The sequence below is a fragment of the Tyto alba genome, unplaced genomic scaffold (assembly GCF_018691265.1).
Source record: "Tyto alba isolate M040663 unplaced genomic scaffold, T.alba_DEE_v4.0 Super-Scaffold_1, whole genome shotgun sequence".
Lineage (NCBI taxonomy): Eukaryota > Metazoa > Chordata > Aves > Strigiformes > Tytonidae > Tyto > Tyto alba.
In genome coordinates this window covers 5,571,351-5,591,085 of record NW_024881261.1, presented here as the reverse complement: position 1 = coordinate 5,591,085, position 19,735 = coordinate 5,571,351, and the positions used below count along the sequence as shown (strand labels likewise).

Below are 19,735 nucleotides of genomic sequence, written 5' to 3'. Positions count from 1 at the left end.
AATCTTACTGGGAAAGTGCAGAGGGAGAGAGGGGAATTTTGATATCACCAGATCCTTAAGTCTGATATTTGCAGCCAGACAGAGTCTCCCTGTGTATCTGCAGTGGCATTGACAGACCCCTGATATAAAACCTCTTGGGTCCACTCGTCTGCTGTGAATATTAGAATGAATACCAAAGTTGTTAATTTAGGGGCAACATGAGTTTACAAAGAGTTTGCTAAACCACATTAGTTCTTGGGAAAATCCAGCAGTGGAAGGCCCTGTCCTATAGTCACAAAGTTCACTGCTGGTCTTTATTGTGGTGGGAAAAGTGAAACTACCCTAGAGCAGGGCTTAGGGGTGCTTGGGTCAGGAGGTTTGCAGGAATTCCCAGCCCTTGCTTGGGACTGCTTTCACTGCATTATGTTACGTGTCTGCTCCCTGCAGCCCTGTAACCTACTTTTGGAAGTGGTTTCTAACAAAGAGGAGAATATGCATATTAATACACAGTGCAGCCTGCATAATACTTCTTGGAAGGAAATTTGCCTAAAGGCTTGTTGGGGGATGCCAGGAGAAGCAGTGGCTTTATTTGTCTCTGCCTGTCTCTGGTCTCTCTTCTCCATGAAAGGGCCCTTGGCATGGCTCCTTCATGGGGTCCAGTGCTGGGCAACCCCTGGTCGGGCAGGGAGATGGTGTGTAGGACCCTCTTTGGCAAAGCTCCCATGGTGGGACAGGAGAAAGAAGCCAGTGTAAAATAGTTCAGCTCCAAGGGGCAGATAGGAGGGTGTTTGAGTTAGGAAATGATACCGTAACATACCAGGACTTCTGAAACCTGATTAATGGACTATTTTGCAAAGCCAGGAGTTTTTATTAGCACTGTTGAGGGGTGCAGAAATAAAACTCTGTGGACCAGTTTGAAATGTGTTCCTCATATGGAAAGACAGTGATTTCTAGGTTAGACTTATGGTAGGTGAAGAAGCCAAACATGAGTTTAAGCCACTGCTAAGCTTGTACTACTTTGAATCTGTGCCATATGCTAGGTCTTACCTGTGTTAAATCAATAAAAAGAATCAGTTTTTATTCTTGAATGAAACCTGCAGTAGTCTAAGCATTGACCTCCATGTGAAAAGATGAGAATTTTAGAAGAGATGTCAGATCGACACAAATTACTCTCTGGTCATATACCTCAGTGCTGAACTGTTTTGAGGTAGATCATACAGCTCAGATGATGCTGGACAAGAAGCAGTTGATGCCTTCCCAGTGCCTGCTTATAGTGATGAGTAAAACTGAGTGGCTTGTATAGACATTGCTCTCGAAACTGCAGGGTGATTAGAAGCTGTGTTTAGAAACACAAGGTGCCAGCTTTCAAGAGCATTGCACGTGAGAAGAGACGAGCAGAAGCTGCCAATCATATAAGTAGATGCTCTTAGCCTTGTTTGGCAAGGTTTCCTTCTGGTTTTGGGGCAATCAGTTTGTTCTGTCAGAACACAAAGTTAGGTTTCAGCGAGAGCCAAGATAGATGAGATTTAAAGAAATTTCATTTTCTTTACTGACTTAGGTAAATGATTTGAAGTGGTCAAGCAGCTTTTTCTGTACTGCCGTTAAAAAATCAGCAGACATGAAAAAACCTTGAATAACTGTGCTCTTTCCTTAAGCTTAGCTGCTGTTCAAGAACAGTTTTACATCCCATAAAATAACAGATAGAGTGTTTTCAAAAGAAAGCAGGTGGCTACCATCAGGGAAGACAAGGACGGTTGGTATGTTGAAAGGAACTTAATTCAGAGGCGTCAGCTTTGAAAAATGTGTTTTGTAAGATGAAAGTGTGTCAAAAGTAAAACATTGAAGACCTTGAGTAGTTTTTTTCTTCCCATCTACTTCACAATAAAAAATAGTGGTTAAGATTATACAGGTAGAAAATATGCATGATTAGATTGCCTTAACACATTAACATTAATAGTATTTGTAGGTTTATCTTTTTTGTCAGTTCCTTCTGTCTGTCTCTCTTTTCTTTGTCTTATTTGTCTTAGGATGGTAGAAGATGTGATGTCTGTATGTTCTCTGTTGTAAGTAATTCTAAGCTAACAATTCAAGTTTCCTCTTTGATTTATGGGCTTTTTAATTTTACTTATTTTGCAGCATGATCAGTTGTTATTCAGCATGAAGCTTTTATGTTAACTATTTCACTTCACTGGCATATATGAAAGCTATTTTAAGTAAGATGCCTGGCTGTGAATGAGTTTGAGGAATCTATTGCCTCATTATCTGTTTGCCTATCAAAGAAGATCGTCTTGTAAAAAGTATATAGATTTGTATCCTGGAGCTAAAATAAGAAAGTTGTATTGCTACTGTTGTACAACAGCATTGTACAGTCTTTTGTAAATACTGCATAAAGTGTTTCTTCTTAAAGGAATAAGTTATCCCAGTTACTCCTAGCATCGTAACTAGGTAATTAGTAGCATCAAACACACCAATATTCAGCTGTCCAATTTATTTTCCCTTCTAGATGTGGTATTGATTTACCCTCTACCGATTGAAACCCACCATTATAATTTCTAATGTTGATCTTGCCATCGTTGATTAGGGATGAGGTGGTGAGCAGTAGTTTTTGCCCCTGCATCTCAGTTGAAACATTAAGTCTTTATCAGTGAGTTTGCTGTGATATTTTTCTCCGTCTTCTAGTTAGTATCATAAATGTGTTTGAATAACTCTGTCAATATGCATCAAGAGAACAGGTAGATAATTGGCTTATTTCCTGGTTAGAAAATATTTTTAACCAGTTGTGAATAAACATAAAGGCAACTTTCATAATTATATGCCAAGACGTAATATATGTTCTTCATTTCTTTTGCCTGATTGAAACCTGTGGGATTTTGAAGGGCTACAGTGTTCGTGCTCCCAGTCTGCACTGTGAGCTGTCAGGGGAACTGGAGCAGAATTGCCATATTTGTTGTTGTATTTGTTTTAAAGAGGTTCTGTTGTGCACATTTATAATGATAGGGCTTTGTTCTGGCATCTTGGGAACAGCATCTGCCTCAGCTGTTTTTATGTAGTTCATTGAAAAGATACCAGTTTTCTTCTTAATGATTTATGGGATCATTGGAGCTTATTGCCCAAGTTTATCACAGTTTTAATTCCCAGGTAAAGATGTGGTTTAGTCCTAATTTTCAGATGGGAAACTGAAGCAGACAGAAGGTAAATAACTTGCTTAAGGATGTCTGCGGCAGAGCAAGGATTTTAATTGCAATCAAGCAACGACTCTGTTTTATAAATGTGTTGGTAGTTAGCATGAAAAATATGGCAATCCTGTTTTTCTCAGCTTTTGGGGAATCAAGGCCTGTTCCAAGCGCATGAAAGAAAATGTACCTATGGCATGTTTCTCTGTGGTGCTGCTGCCTAATGGATGGGTTTTTATAGCAGAAGGGCTTACAGAGGTTGCACTGTCTGTGGCTGTCTCTTGTCAAGTGTGCAATGACCTGATTGTTGCTGGTATTGCCATATTAACTGTTTTAACTTTATTTTCAGTGATACATTTAGGGTGAAAAAATCACCAAAAAGATCCCCACTATCTGATCCTCCTTCTCAGGTAGAGTACTGCCTTATTTTGGTGCATGTAAATCGTGTTATTGTAGGGGCAAAGAAGGGAAATGTGATTTATTTAATTGTAGACTTGAACATTTAATAATAGAAGAGGGTTTTGTAAAGAATATAAGCATATGGGTGTCCAAGTATAGCATGTTGGGCCATAATAATATGGTATTAACCTTTTGGTCTGTAGAGGCGTGTATATAATGTATATTAGATCTAGTGCTCTCTCTGGGAATTCCAGTTAGACTATTAGTAAATGTACTTTGGAAAGTCCTATGTTACAGTGGAGCAAAGGTATGAATAAGTATCTTCAATCAGTTGTCTGAAAAACTAGACATAACTATCCACCCTGGAATTTTTAGATCACAAAGTAAGAAACTAAATGCATCAAATTGGTGGGCTGGAAGGGAAACAGAAATAAAACAAGTGGGCTGATCTACCAGGAACATGTGCTTGGATGGTTTTATTCCTTGTTGTAAACTGCCGGCAGGTGGTTTTCTTGGAAGAGAAGTTTACAAAAGCTGTTCTGCCTACAAAAGCCTAACTGCTTTGATGTGGCACAGCTCCTTCCATGCTGCTGTTCATCTTCCTGTTATCCATCCTACCCTTTTATTTGTGCTGCTTGACAGCGTGGAAGTGAAGAAAGGGTTCGTGACCTCGCAGGCCTACGAAGGTTTGCTCCTATGAGGGGAGCCTAAAAAGTCAGTTTTGGTAGTCAAAGGCTTCAGTCATGGGTGATGTGTGCCACTTATGTCAAGTGCCTAACAGATTTAAATGTCTCGGGATTTTCTTTCTTCCTGGTTATCAAGGCAGCTTTGCAATGCGAGTGTTTATCATCAAAGAGTTTAGATATACTGGGAAAACTTGCTGCTAGTAGAGTTCTAAACGAAGGACTTTAATATTTTCCATTAAGTATTTTATACAGAGCTGCAGCAAAGAGTACAAAATTACAAAGATGACTGTGGTCATGCAAAGGAATTCAGAGAGTTAACTATTCAACGTGTTAATGAAAGGTAATTGAATTAATTGGCGCTTGTTTTCTGCAGGATCCCACTCCACTGCCTACTCCAGAAACACCTCCCGTCATCTCCACGGTGGTTCATGCGACAGATGAGGAGAAACTGGCGTCTTCAGTGACCAGTCAGAAATGGACCTGCATGACTGTGGACCTGAACACGGATAAGCAGGATTACCCGCAACCGTCTGACCTGTCTACATTTGTTAATGAGACTAAGTTCAGCTCTCCTACGGAGGGTATGCTTTATAAAGGGCTGTCTGCATCCAGCTAATGTTATATTTATTGAGAGAGGGGTTTTGGTTTGTTCGAGGATGTTGGCATGTACTTTGCTGAATGCAAACTGTGTTATTTGGGAACACTAACCAATGATGCTCTTTGGACCAGTCTGGAGAACTTGGCACTTAGGGGGAGCTGCATGTAAGACCCCAATAGTCTGACCTTGAGTTTTCCAGAAAGAGCAGAAGGGAAGATTAAAGGAAAGTGAAAGAGGCCTTCAGAGAAAGGCTTTTGCTTCCTTTGTTTGGTTAATTGTAGACACACTCTGTTCTTCTGTGCTTGCTACCTGTTCTCTCTGTCCCTTCACGGGAGACTGGGGTCTGATCCTGCTCTCGATTAGTGCTCTTGGATCCAGAGGCACTGAACTACTGATTTTGCCTGAGCCTGTTCCTCTAACCTTAATGGGAGACGGTCCCAGGTTAAAATTCTACTCAATGTCTGTGTATTGCATTAAGACCATTAACATGCTGTGTCTCCTCCAGGTTCCTAGGATCCAGGTATCTTTATGTATAAAAATGTCCAAGATATCCTGTGTATAAGATAGTTATTACTCACATGCCAGATAAAATTCCCTTCTAGATCAGCTTGTTAAGATTTTTCCTGTCATATAAGCAGTTGTGAGCTAAAACTGGAAGTTTCTTTTAAGAGATCTGTAAATCCAAGTCTGAAAAGTAGAAGAGACAGAATTTAGAAAACCTGCGTGTGGCCTTCCTTGGGGTTACCAGAGGGAATACTGCTTTGCAACATCTGCTCCAAGAGCAGATTTTCAGCTTTGTGGGTGGGAAGAATGTATGAGTTTAACTTGGCTTAAACTTTTTCTTAGATTTTTTTTCCCTAACCTTTCAACCCGTGTCCCAATCTACCATTAAAGCTACTTTATGCCATTTTACACTGGATCTGAGGAGTTTTTGCCTAACTGAGAACTGCAAAGCTTTTAGGTCAAATGTGTTTGACATTAAATGGCACGAATAATCACGGAGGTTTTAATGGCACTGCACAGGTTCATATGCACGTGCTTGTGTGTTTGCATGGCCTGGGCTTTTTGGAAATCTGTTGAGTCTTCTGTACAGATAAGTATTTCAGACTGGATAAATCCATTTGGATTTATTGTCAAATTACAAATTTTAGACATCAGCTTCACTTCATTTGTATTAAAAAAAATTAAATACTTTTTAGAAAATAAGCCCAACAAATCTAGGAAAAGGGAAATTATATGGAAGGAAATGGAACAAAAGAATAGTGAGAGATACTCTAAGGCAATCATTTTAGCTATCAAAGTGGGTAGAAGAAAGTTAGCAAAGCTCCTAATTAAATGCTAATTGTCTTGTCTCATGTGTGCTGCATGGTATAGTCGGAGTTTCAGATTACATGCTAATTATAATCAACAATGCTTCCGCTTTTCAGATCTCTTAAAAATAATAATTTTTTTCCCTTGACAGTCTTGCTCCTGTGGCGTTGAGAAATTTTAGAGTTAATTCCAGGGCTGTTTTTCAGTGTGAATATTTTTATCCCTCCCAGATACTAGTATGAGTGCTATCCTGTAACCTAACACGGCTTTTGTACAGATACAGCCCAACTACTGAGTCAGCCAGTACATCCAGCTCTCATCTGTTGCATGCGCTGCTTATAACTGCTGCCATTTTCGTGTTTCACAGGCCAGAAATAAGCAGTAATTATTAGGAGAAAATTCTGATGTTATCTTGCAGCTATTTGTAGGAGCAGTTGGAGGACATCACTTAGTAAGTCTTGTATGTATTTATAAGAGATAATTATCTTACTTCATGGGATATCCTGGGCATTTGTAATTTTAAATGTATAGAGATAACTGGAGTCTAAGATTTTGAAGGGGAGATGATGTCTTAGAGGAGATACCTAGGAGAGGAGGTAGAGTCTAATTACGCTGGAAACTTCTGAGAGCGATGAGGCGAAACAAACTGTGTTTAGCAAGCCGTGTTATTCCTTTTGTTTCTAGCTGAACTATTTCCATCTGTGTCCTGCCTTTTTTAAATCAGTAAAGTTAAATACGTGTTGTCCCTAAAGTCAGTCTGGATTGCAATTGCACAGGCGCTGCCAGCCCGGCAGGCAGATGGAGGAGGGATCACGGCCGGCCCTGCGGGCAGAGGACAGGGCTGGTGCATCTCCTGCCCGTGAGCACGCTTGGAGGCTCACAGGGTTTGCTCTCTGGGGTCGTAAAGCTGCCCCATAAACACTCGTGATGCATCTCAATGGGCTATGCGTAGATAAATGAAATACAGAAAGGCAGTTAATAAACACTGGATGCTGTTATCTGGTATTTAATGCTTTCTCCTGCAATCCTGCGTCTAGTAGGTGGTTTGAATCTCATCGGTTTAGTTTTGGTTTTGCTTTCACTAGGAAGAAGCTTGTATCTGATACCAGGAGGTCTTGCCTGGCTCCTTCGTGCCATTAAAAACATATGGTGCTAGGAATGTAAATGTGAGGAGCCTGCTATTATAGCGTTCTCTTCACTTAAGTGTTTTACTATTAATATCTCCCACATGTCAGGTACTGAGAGTCGGTGGCTGTTCCTCTTCAGTGGCTGTTTGACAAAATGCATAAACTTGTAGAATTACAGTGCTTGTACTCTATAGTGCTTTTTATTATTATAAAAAAAAAAAAAATTGATCATTGTAAACTCACATTACACCCTTTGAAACTTTTTTTTTTTTTTTAAACAAAACAGGTAAGAGATTATCTTAGGGTGGGTTTGTTTTTCAAGACCAAACATTTTAATGATGGTTACCACCTTCCTGATACAAACCCTACTTGTCAAAAGCTACCCAAATCTAGAATAATTACAGTGCATATTTCTATCGTAATGTAAATGCTAGTGTGCCATTCATTAGAACTTATCTGTAATGGAAATGAAATTATACAAGAGGTTTATTGAATTAACTTATGGAAACAGAGTAAAATACAGCATTAGGACAAATTAATTATGTTTTTAATTTTTAAATTAAGGTGTAGTTGAACAAAGTCTTTGCTTTTATTTGGGTGCAGGAAGGTATGCTCTCTTTTCCATTTTGCTGTGTTTTTTCTGTCTGCCTCTGTATCAGCTACTGGGTGACCATGGATTGGAAAGAAATGCTGGTTATTCCCTCCAGTGTAATTAGGAGATTAGAAGTAGGGAAGAAGTAAAGATTTGCATTTTTATTAGGGTTTAGATTTAGGGTTCCTTGTCAATCTTCCTGCCTTAGGCTTTTACTCTGAAACTAAAATGTGAAAACAACCCAGTTTACTGGGCTTACTGCTGGGCTCACCCCTTACTCAATGAGCATACAGCAATTTATCTTTTTATGTTAAGTGATACCATAGTACTCCTTCTTAAGAATTTTGTGATATACATTAAGAAATAGAAATTACTTAATTTCTCAACAACTTTTAAAATCTTTCTGCGTACATTAAAGGAAACTGGTATTGGCATTACCAATTACTGAAAAATGTGTTTTCTGTGATAACATGATAGAGGAAAGTTATCTGTGCTCTGAAAGCACTCTGAAACTTTCTTAATATTCTGTCCCCTGAGGAAGAATCTTCAGCACATTGGTAAAGCTGAAATTTTTCAGGCAAATGATTTTGCCTGAAATATATCATAGGTTCACTGGTGAAAATCAGTGCACCTTCTGCTTTCTCTCTGTATATTCTATTTTTAATACCTTGTAGAAGACTATTGAGCAGAACAGGAGTGGCCCTTGTAAATGAGATCTCATTTACTTCTGCAAAAACCATTCCATGGCATGTATTTAATGGCTCTTTTTTTGTTTCTGTTGCAGAATTGGAATATGGCAACTCATATGAAATAGAATATATGGAGAAAATAGGCTCCTCTGTGCCTGTAAGTTCTCACTTCCATTTCCATTCATTTACATTTCCTTGTCATAATATACTACCTTGATAAATGCCATCAGCCTCACTACCCCTTAAATTAATTATAATGTGCCTGCAGCAGATTTGCAAAACCAGTTCCTTTGAAATTGGCATAAGTGGGGTAAATTGCATGTGCTTTGTTGTGCTATATCCTGTAGAGCTTGTTCCATTTTACTACTTTATTTTTAAGCTAGCATCATAGTAGTTCTTTCTGGAGATTAACAGCAAAGCAGTATTTCCAGCAGTAGAGAGTAGAGAGCTGTCTACACCAGCTATTGAACTATTTTAAGAAACTGAGAGTAGAACTTTGAAGAAGACGGAGGGTATGAGGAGAAAATACAGAATTAATGTGAAATATGGAATTCAGTACTATACGTTATCAGATGTTTTGCCTTACTTCTATTTGATTCATGGATTTGATAGCTTGACTAGATCCAATGGGGGTGTATCCACAGGTAAAGTTAGAAAAATCAAGCATGTATGTTAGGTGTTTAAACTGATGAGAAGTTTCAATTAATATTTTAGTAACACTTTCAATCAAGGGATGCCTCCTGCCTGACAGGCAGGACCAGAAATCTGATTAACCCCAAAGTGATAGAAGGAGAGCCAATACAAAGAGTGAACTATTTAGGTTTTGTTCTTTAATGGTTTCTTCCTTAAAGGGATCATCTCAGTATCAGCTAGCATAGACTATATTACAGTCCTATATTATTAGTTGTCTGTCAAGTTATTTGGTCACTTAAGGCTTCAGTGACCAGAATTAGCTTTAATGGAGAATGGTTGAGTTGCTTAATGAGTGTTTCTTTTCCTGTTGCCAGCAGGATGATAGCACCCCGAAGAAACAATCTTTATACCTAATGTTTGATGCACAGCAGGAAAGCCCAGTCAAATCACCTCCCATCAGACTGTCTGATTCCACAACACCATGCTCAGGGTATGTCACTGCAAGCAAATTCAGCAATGGAAAAGGATGTCAGGGAAATGGGTTACCATCATAGCACGTACACAGGCAGTTCTTCCTCTCTCTGCCTCTGTGTTGCCAAGTTGTTTGTTTAAAAATAGATTCCCATCTGTGTACACATATGATAGAGAATAGAAGGCAAAGATACAGAAGTTTTATAATGGGAAGGAATAAAGACATACATTTCCCCTTCATGTTCTTACTAAATAGAGTCACAGTGGCAACTGTTTCACTAGACAAGGGCTTCCTACTTACAGTTTTTATCTCAGATACTGAGGTCATTTTCATGTCAATCTAGAAATCTCCTAATTGAAACTTTTCACTTGGCCTTTCCTGGATATATTTTCCGAACAAGGAGTCTAGTTCATAAGAACAGGATGTGGGGGTTGTATTTACTTCGAAAAATTTTGCTTGTTAATGACATCTGTTCTTGTTAGTAAAAGTTGTTTGTTGGGAGAGATGTAGATCACAGTGAGAAAGGGGTAAAAAGGCAAGTGAGAAATATTCAAGGAATGTGCATAACATTTATGATGGAACTGGCTTTGTACAGATGATTCCGGTGCATTGCTTTGAAAGGATATTGCAAAGTGTTATGAGATATAATGTTGTAAAGTTGAGTTGAAACAATACACACACATGAAAGTAATGAAGATGACCTGCTTAGTTGTTACCGGAAGCAGAATTGTAGGGGCCTTGTGCTTCACCTTGAAAGCATGTACACAAACTTTTCCCAGGTCAAGTTTTGAAGACCCAGAAGCCCAGCAGTCCTCTGGAATGAAAATCCAACATCCAGCTTCCCGAGTCCTAGCTGCCAGCCAAGAGGCACACTTACAGTCACCTGACAAGTCAAAGCAGAAAGACCTAGAGCCCATGACCCTAGGAACAACTCCAGAGACTATTGAAATAGTAAGTAATTTGTGATAAGAGTTTGGGAATAATTTTCCGGTAGAAATTTCTCAAGCTATATAAGAGGTAGCAAAGGTGGATCTTGAAAGTAAGGTAAAACTCAACCTGATACTTAAAGATCTTGGTAACAGCATGTGGTAGGACCCAAATGAGGGAGGTAAGCTGATGGAACTGATGGAATCCAGAAGAATTTTCTGAATTCTTACTATAGCTTACCATGTTCTTGTGATAACTTTATCCAAGTTGACACTTTGAAGTGCTTTTTTTCTCACACAGACCTTTTTGCACCCAATATTTGAAGAAATCCTTTATATACAAAATAAGGATTTGATATAAATATAGAGACATGATTTGTTTTGTTGCACGTATTGTGAAATTTCAAAATTTTGTTGGTAAAGAGCAGGCACCCTTTCACATATTTGTATAAACTCTTAACTGTATTGTTGTCATCTGATACTAATAATGCAGAATTCACTTTTTCAATCATTAGAACTCATTCCAGCTTCCAGTTAAATCGCCTTTTCCAGTGGCTTCTCTGGGTTGGTTTTAAATTAGTGGTGGGCCCTTCCTTGCTTCCAACCTGCACTGCAAACAGACTTTAGAGCATTGGTTCTCAAATTCATGAAGGTTCCCTCAAGGCCTCCACTTTTCCAGGCAAACTGGTTTCACAAATGCCTACAGCACTAGGCATGCTAAGCTATATGACAATATATTTACTGAGGAGTCAAAACAAGAAGCAGCTCACTTTAATACTATGCCTAATTTACATTAATGATGCTGTTGATACCATCTCACAAAACATTTTTTATGAGCTTGAATACTTTTCTCACTGCAGGGAGTTTTGGGTACTCAAATTCCAGTGGTCTTGGGTTTTTTTTCCTTCTAATTCTGTGCACCCTCACATTGTGTATTTATCCTGATCATGTTATAATTGTGAACATAACATAGTTTATGTTCCCCTCAGTTTTGGTGGTCTTCAGAGCTTTTGGACCGCTCTAGGGATGCCTGAACTGAACATAAGCTATGGTATGAACAAAACCCATGGTAACTGTTTGAAAACTGTTGTAGAAGTATCGAGGTGGGCTGTGGTTCATGGTTTGAGAGCCATTGCTTTAGAGGTCCTAAAATTACTTGCTTCCTGTTAGTCTTGGAAAATTTACTCAGCTTTTAAATTAGGAAGAATTGTTCTTGATGTTTATCTGTTACACCTATCAATTGTGTATATAAAATTAATCTTCAGTTACTAGGAATCAAAGATACACAGACACGTATGTTGCTTTTGGCCTGAACTACTTGGGCAAAATATCTGTTGCTTATTCTCTATCCTCCTTACCCTTCAGACATCTCCTGAAGACTCCTTTGTCTCTGCTGATGCTCTTCTTAATAGGATATCTAAGAAAACCTCAATATGTGATCAGCCTGAATATCTAGATCCTGACTTAGCAGAAAAGAACCCCCCAGTATTTGCTCAGAAACTTCAGGTTTGTAGCAGAAATATAAATGTCACTTTTCTTTAAGTCTGTCTGTACAGAGGTAGAGGAATGCTTTGCCTCATCTGAAAGGGGTGGGGGGGGAGACTTTGAAGGGAGGTGGGAAAGAAGCAAAATAATGATTTGATTCTTTCCAAAGTAACTTTGGCCTTTCAAAAACTTAAGGAGCAGAGGTATTTTAATTTCATTCATATAATACATAAACTTAAATTACATCAGCACTTTCAGATATCCTATACCACTGATGTATATATTTTGCAGAAGTCTTTATAAAGCAGTTCTTTTAAGCTTGGACACAGGACTTGATATATGGAGAGCTGTCTTGACATCTGGCCTTAATAGGCCTGCATGCATAGATTCATTTAGTCTGAAGTTAAAATTAGGGTTTGTTTTTCTAGTAATCTACTTAACGGAGAATTTAGCATGGCTCCTTCTAGGAAAAGAAAATTGATCTCCAGACGTGTTGCGTATGTCAGGACATATTTTCTAGAATATTTATAGCGAAATTTTAAAACAATAAATGTTGAATTGAGAGCGGCAGCTGGCATAAATTCACATAAAATGAAAATGAAAGGAGAGGATTCTGTGAAAACCAGCTTTAGCTTTGAAAAACATTTATTTTACCCAAAGCATTATTCATACTTACCTAATAAAAATTGTTTGTCTGTACAGCTACCTCAAAACTAACCAAGAACTGGAGTTTTGTATCAATGTTCTAGTCATGAAAGGAATATGGGACGTGTTTGTCACCCCGGAATTGTCAGGATTATACATTAAAATATAATATTCCATTTTTGAATGTGTTAAACATTTTTGCTATGTTCTTAACACATTTTTTTCTGTGGATTGCTCACAACCAAACACTTGACAGGAGGAATTAGAGTTTGCTGCAATGAGGATAGAAGCACTGAAGTTAGCCAGGCAGATTACCCTGTCTTCTTTCTGCTCCGAGGTATCTGTTTTGTGCCTGCCATGTGTGTGTGAGTGTGCACAGACTAAGAAACAGAGTGATGCTTTTTCTTTAACAAGGTAACTAAGGCTCTCAGAGTGCAGCGCGAAGCTGTGTGCACCTCAGTGTGTCACCAAAGAGCATGCTGAAAGCAGCACTCCCCACAGAAATGCTGTCACCTGCTCCACTCACAGAGTACCTCTACATCCACATCAACAAAAGGCAAATTTGAAGGCAAGAAGCAGGCACATGCCTTTTGCAGGAGACAGATTCTGCAACCCAGGTGGCCATCAGTCTTTAATAGTAAGATCAGTTGTTCTCAGGGTACCCGGCCCCCTGATCAGGGACAGGGAGCAGAAGGAAGCCCCCATAATCCAAGGGGAAATGGTTAGCGACCTGCTACAGCACTTAGACACACATAAGTCTATGTGGCCAGATGGGATCCCCCCCAGGGTACTGCAGGAGCTGGTGGAAGTGCTCACCAAGCCACATTCCATCATTTATCATCAGTCATGTCCAACCAGGGAGGTCTCGTTTGACTGGAGGTTAGCAGTCGTGACACCCATCTACAAGAAGGGCCAGAAGGAGGATCCAGGGAGCTACAGGCCTGTCAGTCTGACCTTGGTGCTGGGGAAGATTATGGAGCAGATCATCCTGAGTGCCATCACGTGGCGTGTACAGGACAGCCAGGCGATCAGGCCCAGTCGGCGTGGGTTTAGGAAAGGCAGATCCTGCTTGACTAACCTGATCTCCTTCTATGACAAAATGACCTGCTCAGTGGATGAGGGAAAGGCTGTGGATGTTGTCTGCCTAGACTTTAGTAAAGCCTTTGATACCATTTTTCACAGAATTCTCCTGGAGAAACCAGCTGCTCATGGCTTGGATGGGCATAGTCTTCACTGGGTAAAAAACTGGCTGGATGGCCGGGCCCAAAGAGTGGTGGTGAATGGAGTTAAAACCAGTTGGTGGCCGGTCACAAGTGGTGTTCCCCAGGGCTCAGTACTGGGGCCAGTTCTGTTTAATGTCTTTATCAATGATCTGGGCGAGGGGATTGAGCGCACCCTCAGTAAGTTTGCAGATGACACCAAGTTGGGTGGGAGTGTTGATCTGCTGGAGGGTAGGAAGGCTCTACAGAGGGAGCTGGACAGGCTGGATCGATGGGCCAAGGTTTGTATGAGGTTCAACAAGGCTGAGTGACGGGTCCTGCACTTGGGGCACAACAACCCCACACAATGCTATGGGCTTGGGGAAGAGTGGCTGGAAAGCTGCCTGGTGAGAAAGGACCTGGGGGTGTTGGTTGACAGGCTGTTGAATGTGATCCAGCAGTGTGCCCAGGTGGCCGATGGCATCCTGGCTTGTGTCAGCAATAGTGTGGCCAGCAGGACCAGGACAGTGATCGTCCCCCTGTACTCGACCTTGATGAGGCTGCACCTCAAATCCTGTGTTCAGTTTTGGGCCCCTCACTACAAGACAGACATTGAGGAGCTGGAGCGTGTCCAGAGAAGGGCAACGAAGCTGGTGAAGGGTCTGGAGCACAAGTCTTGTGAGGAACAGCTGAGGGAACTGGGGCTGTTTAGCCTGGAGAAAAGGAGGCTCAGGGGAAACCTTATCGCTCTCTACAGCTCCCTGAAAGGAGTTTGTAGCGAGGTGAGGGTCAGTCTCTTCTCCCAGGTAACAAGTGATAGGACAAGAGCAAACGGCCTCAAGTTGTGCCAGGTTTAGATTGGATATTAGGAAAAGTTTCTTCACTGAAGGAAGTGGTTGAGTCACCATCCCTGGGAGTATTTAAAAGGTGTGTAGATGTGGTGCTTAGGGACACGGTTTAGTGGTGGCCTTGGCAGTGTTAGGTTAATGGTTGGCACTGATGATCTTAAAGGTCTTTTCAACCTGAACGATTCTATGATTCTGTGGTTCTATGACTTGTCATTTGTCTACAGCAATACTTGTCCTAAAATGTTTGATGGCAAAACAATACCAAACCTACTTCTTATAAAGATGCTATAGATTTTCACCATGGCGACATTTTGCCTTTTATTGGTATTTTCAGCTTCAAATCAGACACCTTGACTCTCAGAGTTTAGAATTGAGAAATTCTATCAACCCTGCCTTCAGTCATCTGAAGAAAGGGACAACAGCAGGTTTGGAGGGGCTATAGAGCTCCCAAGGAAAAAAGGCCTCCCAGCACAATGTGTCTTTATTCATTAAGATGTAGACCTTTTTTTTTTTTTATTGCTACTTCAAGGTTGCGCTGGCTAGTTCTGCCTGAGAGTGATGCTTTGCACTGCTCTAGGGCTGCACGTGGGCCTCACTGTATTTGGAATGGGATGGACAAGCTTCCTCTGATGTGCAGAGTTTGGTGGTTAGCCGGTTGCACAGCCAGTTCATGATGCCCTTCATGGTACTTCTAACAAAAGGAATCAAGCCAGAAATATTAGTGGCTTTCTTGGGAGGTGGTATCAACTGCATAGGATGCTGACAGGATGGCAGTGTCCTTCTGTAGTGAGACATTTTATTCCAAATGAAGAGAATGTGATTCTGATGTGTTCTTCTCCAGTGACCTTTCTCTTCTTGTACTGTCCAGTGGGAAATCTTTTGCCTGATCCTGTATCGTCTTGAGTTCATTGCATCATAACAACATTTGGGCTGGTTATAGGGTAGAATTTCTTGGTGCTTTAAAGATCAGTCATAAAGTAGCTACTTCATACAAATAAAGATTTTTTTTTTTTAGATTAACTGTACTTTTATGAAAAAATAATTATCATATTTGTTTTATTTCTTACCTTAAATAGCCCACAAGCTAGCTGTTTCCGTAGTGCACATATGCTTACTGAAGTAAACTCATTCCTTGCAGATTTATGGGTGTTTTAAAGTATGTGGCTATAATCTATTTAATGAAGAAAGACGTGCCATTGTCATTATTAGAAACCAAGATTAACCTTCTAATTAAAGGAGTAAAAATATAAATACCATTTTCCTGTTTGAGTACTAGCCAGTGATTGTGTCCCCTTGCTCCATTGCCCTGGGGGGGGGTGTCAGAAGAGGGTGAGGTGGGATCCTCTGTACCTCCTTATTCTCTCTCTGCTTCCTTGTCCTCCCAGCACTTTGCTGTGACCTGCAGCAGTCAGCCTCTCCAGCACCAGGAGACACTCAAGATGAAACACATCCTCATCATCATAACAACAACAATAATAATAACAGTAATACCTTGATGCTCTTCACAGGTTGTACAAAAAACTTCTGCTAAACATCTGCATTTTTGCTATCAGCCAGCAATTCAGAAACTCAAATTTTACTATTTTAGACTGAAGCGAATAGGTTCATATGTTTGTGATGTTACCCAGGAAAGATTCTGGGCTGCAAAAATATCATAGTATGTATTTGATTTTGTGGAGTTATGTTTTAAAGGTGGGGCTTGTTTTTACAGCATTTTCCTTTATCTAGAACAAGATTATGAGCTCCTTAGAACTTAGAAATGGGGAATGGATTTCATGGGATTTTTAAAAAATGCCATTAATCTGTATAACAAAGATAGCAAAAACAATAAACAGAGATGAGGAGTGAAAAATAAGCAAAACTCTCCCTTCTGGCAGAGAACTGGTAGCATTTTGATGTTCTCAAACCCCCATGTTGGTCCAGTCATAGGAGTGCTTTTAGCTGAATGCTGTGGGTGTCATGTTAAGCTGGAAAGGACTGTTGTCCTCGCATAACTTTACTATTTCAGTGGGATATTGCTAACGTTAAATTAGCCTATGATGACAGCTCTTGTGACCTACAGTGACTGATGGCCTGGATAATGGGATCCATCAGATGACTGCAGTGACTTAAATTGGGATGCTAACCAGAATTCCCTTCTGTTTGCTAGCCTCAGTTCTCAATGTGGTATAATTACATTTAACATTTGCTAAACCATTACAGGATAGGTAGCAAGAATAGGAAGCTAAATAAAGACACAAGCACTCTTTATGGCAAGTTAGGTCACCTAAAATGAAGATTAAATACAAGCGTTTTCTGCTAGTACTAGGACTGAGAATAAGGATGTGCAGTTTGTTGTTCTCAGACAGAGAAAAGTTATTTGGCCACTCCTAAACTTCTTGTCACAGACTTCAACAACAGCAGGACTAGTCATCTACTCTGACATTGCCAAAGATTTCTGTTGTCCAGCATTGAGATGAATTAACACTCCTCTATTAAACAGTCCTGTGGCCGTTTTTTTATAGGTGCAACTTGAACAGAAAGCCAATAGGGTTTGTGTCCACCGTTCTACAGGTGCTGAGGCAATGCAGAGTTGAGTGTTGAAATAAGATCCAAGGAAAGGAGAGAAACTGCAAGGAAAGGCATCGGCACAAATGGGATTAGTGAATCATGGCTCTGGGGGTCTCTCATGGTAGTGAAGGAGGAATATGCCCTTCAAACAGAGATACCATTTTTTCTAGTAAAACTTTACAAGCAGAGAAACTATGCTTGGATTTTACTTGCTTTCCAATATAATTGCAAGCACAAATAGGTCTTGTTCTGCCTCCATTGACCTGACTGCACACACATCAATTAGTTAGGAGTTGATCATTTGATACGCACCCAAGCAATATTCAAGTGCTTGTAAAGGGAAAGCTAATTTTCAGCAGGGCTAAATACATATTCCTCTAAACAGTATGGTAAAAGCTAGTTTTCATTTTCATTCCAGACCCTTTCTCTCTTTTCTTTTACTTTGACCTTGCAGCAAGATGAACTGCAACTGGTTAATCGATGTGCATTTATCACCTTTCTAGTCAGATATCTGGTTTCTGTGGAAGATGCTAGGAAGAGAGGAGAAGAGAAAGTGTGTTGGGCTCTCAGATATTTACACTAAGATTGCAGTGACCTACATTTAGTAGTAATTCCCCTGCAGACTTTAATCTTTCTGTGCAAGGTTCAGTGACATACAAATCCCTACATTTTTTACTACCCCAGTTAACTGCCTACCTTCTCAGCAACTAGGTGTTGAACTTAAAGCATTGACAGAGTTATTTTGAGTAATACCATCATCCTGTTGATCAGGTTATGTTATTTTCTCAACATAGGAATATTTGGAGGCAGCAAATAACAGTTACTGAATTGTGCAACAATTTGGAGCTCTGTAAAATTGGCTTTTGAAGTAAAACCACAAGGAATTTTACTGGTTGCTCCTGCCAAGGTCCCCAGTTGTGACTTGTGTGAGGTGTTTCCAGAGTTAGGACAATACTGGTTGGACAACTACTGCAAGCATTTCTGCTCAATGGTTAAATCCCAAGAATTTCTACAGTCATCTTTGGAAATTTTAAGTTCTTTTGCATGTCATTATTACTATTCTTTTGTACAATTTACTCAAATGGAAGAGAGAACTAGCGAAAACATAACTATATTAGTGAGGTGTTGAGCACTACATAAAAATATGTATAAGTATGCATTAATTGTTTTAAATGTTCTTTTTTCTTTAAAAAATTGCATCATCCTGCCAGTTACTTTGACACATTTTTATATGAGCTTGAGGAAATTTGTGTTTCTTTTGCCACAATTAATATTTTCCAGCAATCTCTTTATGAGATCCAGCAAATTAAGCTGCAGGAGGCTTTTGAAATATGATACATACAGTTCAACACATTGATCTTCAGGATGGCCTTTCTTTTGAGGACAGCATTGATGATCTAATGGCTCTTTTTTTATCTCTCAGTTATTCTTCCCTTCTGTCTGAGGAGGAACTAAAGTACATTTTTTTGAAGTTAGGATACAGAGTTGAGCCAGAAGTAGTGTTATTTATTGGCTGTTTTACCTTTACTCAGATCTGTGGACAGCAATAATCAGTTGGCTGCCTTGTCTAAAAATGAACAAAAAAATACAAAGAAAATTAGTGAGAGTCTCATATAAATAGCGATACAGCTATTTATATAAGTAATGGTTACATAAATACATGTATATATTTATATCTTAATATTTCTATAGTAACAGGTTTGTAAGTAGCGTTTAGCTTATTCTTGCTCTAATTAAATCTTCTTACCTAGTCTTTAATGTTGCTGGTGTGGTTTCTTCATGTTGTCTACAGATGTGATATCCAGAACATCTGGTCCTGTGTTTATCTCAAGTGAGCATTGTATGTAATTTTTAATACAGCTTCTTCAATAAGGTGTGATGTGAGAACTCAGAAGGGATTGCAACAAAATTAATAGTGGGTTTGGATCCTCTCCATTGTTCTAGGCTATGCAAGAAGAACTGTGAGCAAGTGAATGATTTATGGAATGGCATCTGACAAAATTTCCTTTAACTGTGTTGGAACAAGAGCATGTGATGTTGAAATTATTGAGGTCTATTTGTGTACATATTGTGGAGAGGAGGACTGAACCTTGATTTAAATGTTATCTATTGACTTTCACATTCCTGTGCTTCAGGATGTAGAATGTGACTGATATTTTATTTAAAAACAAAACCAAAACCAACTAAAAAAACCTTGGCCCTCTTATAACAATATAAAATCTTTTTCCTGCTTTTATGTAAAAAAAACTCACTGAAAAAATCTTGATTACTACTCTTAATTATTGCAGATAAAGCCTAAAGACTGAGGTATTGCATTAGTGAACGTGGAGGAACAGAATATACCGCTTTATGCAGAAACATAACAAAATTAGAAAAATATGTTATCTTCTTTTCAGCAGCAAAGAGATGCTGTACCGGAAAAT

The 19,735-nt window shown here is 39.5% G+C and overlaps 1 protein-coding gene across 3 annotated transcripts in view; it reads left to right on the top strand.

Annotated features, from left to right (window-relative positions):
• TACC2 (transforming acidic coiled-coil containing protein 2) overlaps positions 1-19,735 on the top strand; it is a 137,500-nt gene that overhangs the window by 100,148 nt on the left and 17,617 nt on the right. Inside the window, exons 9-15 of one of the 3 annotated variants that reach the window (XM_042787736.1) lie at positions 2,007-2,042; positions 3,502-3,562; positions 4,611-4,818; positions 8,650-8,711; positions 9,562-9,677; positions 10,439-10,610; positions 11,951-12,091. In XM_042787736.1, coding sequence (XP_042643670.1) covers positions 2,007-2,042; positions 3,502-3,562; positions 4,611-4,818; positions 8,650-8,711; positions 9,562-9,677; positions 10,439-10,610; positions 11,951-12,091 — 796 coding nt within the window. The remainder of the gene's footprint in view (positions 1-2,006; positions 2,043-3,501; positions 3,563-4,610; positions 4,819-8,649; positions 8,712-9,561; positions 9,678-10,438; positions 10,611-11,950; positions 12,092-19,735) is intronic. The other 2 variants (XM_042787741.1, XM_042787749.1) reach the window with 2 other exon arrangements.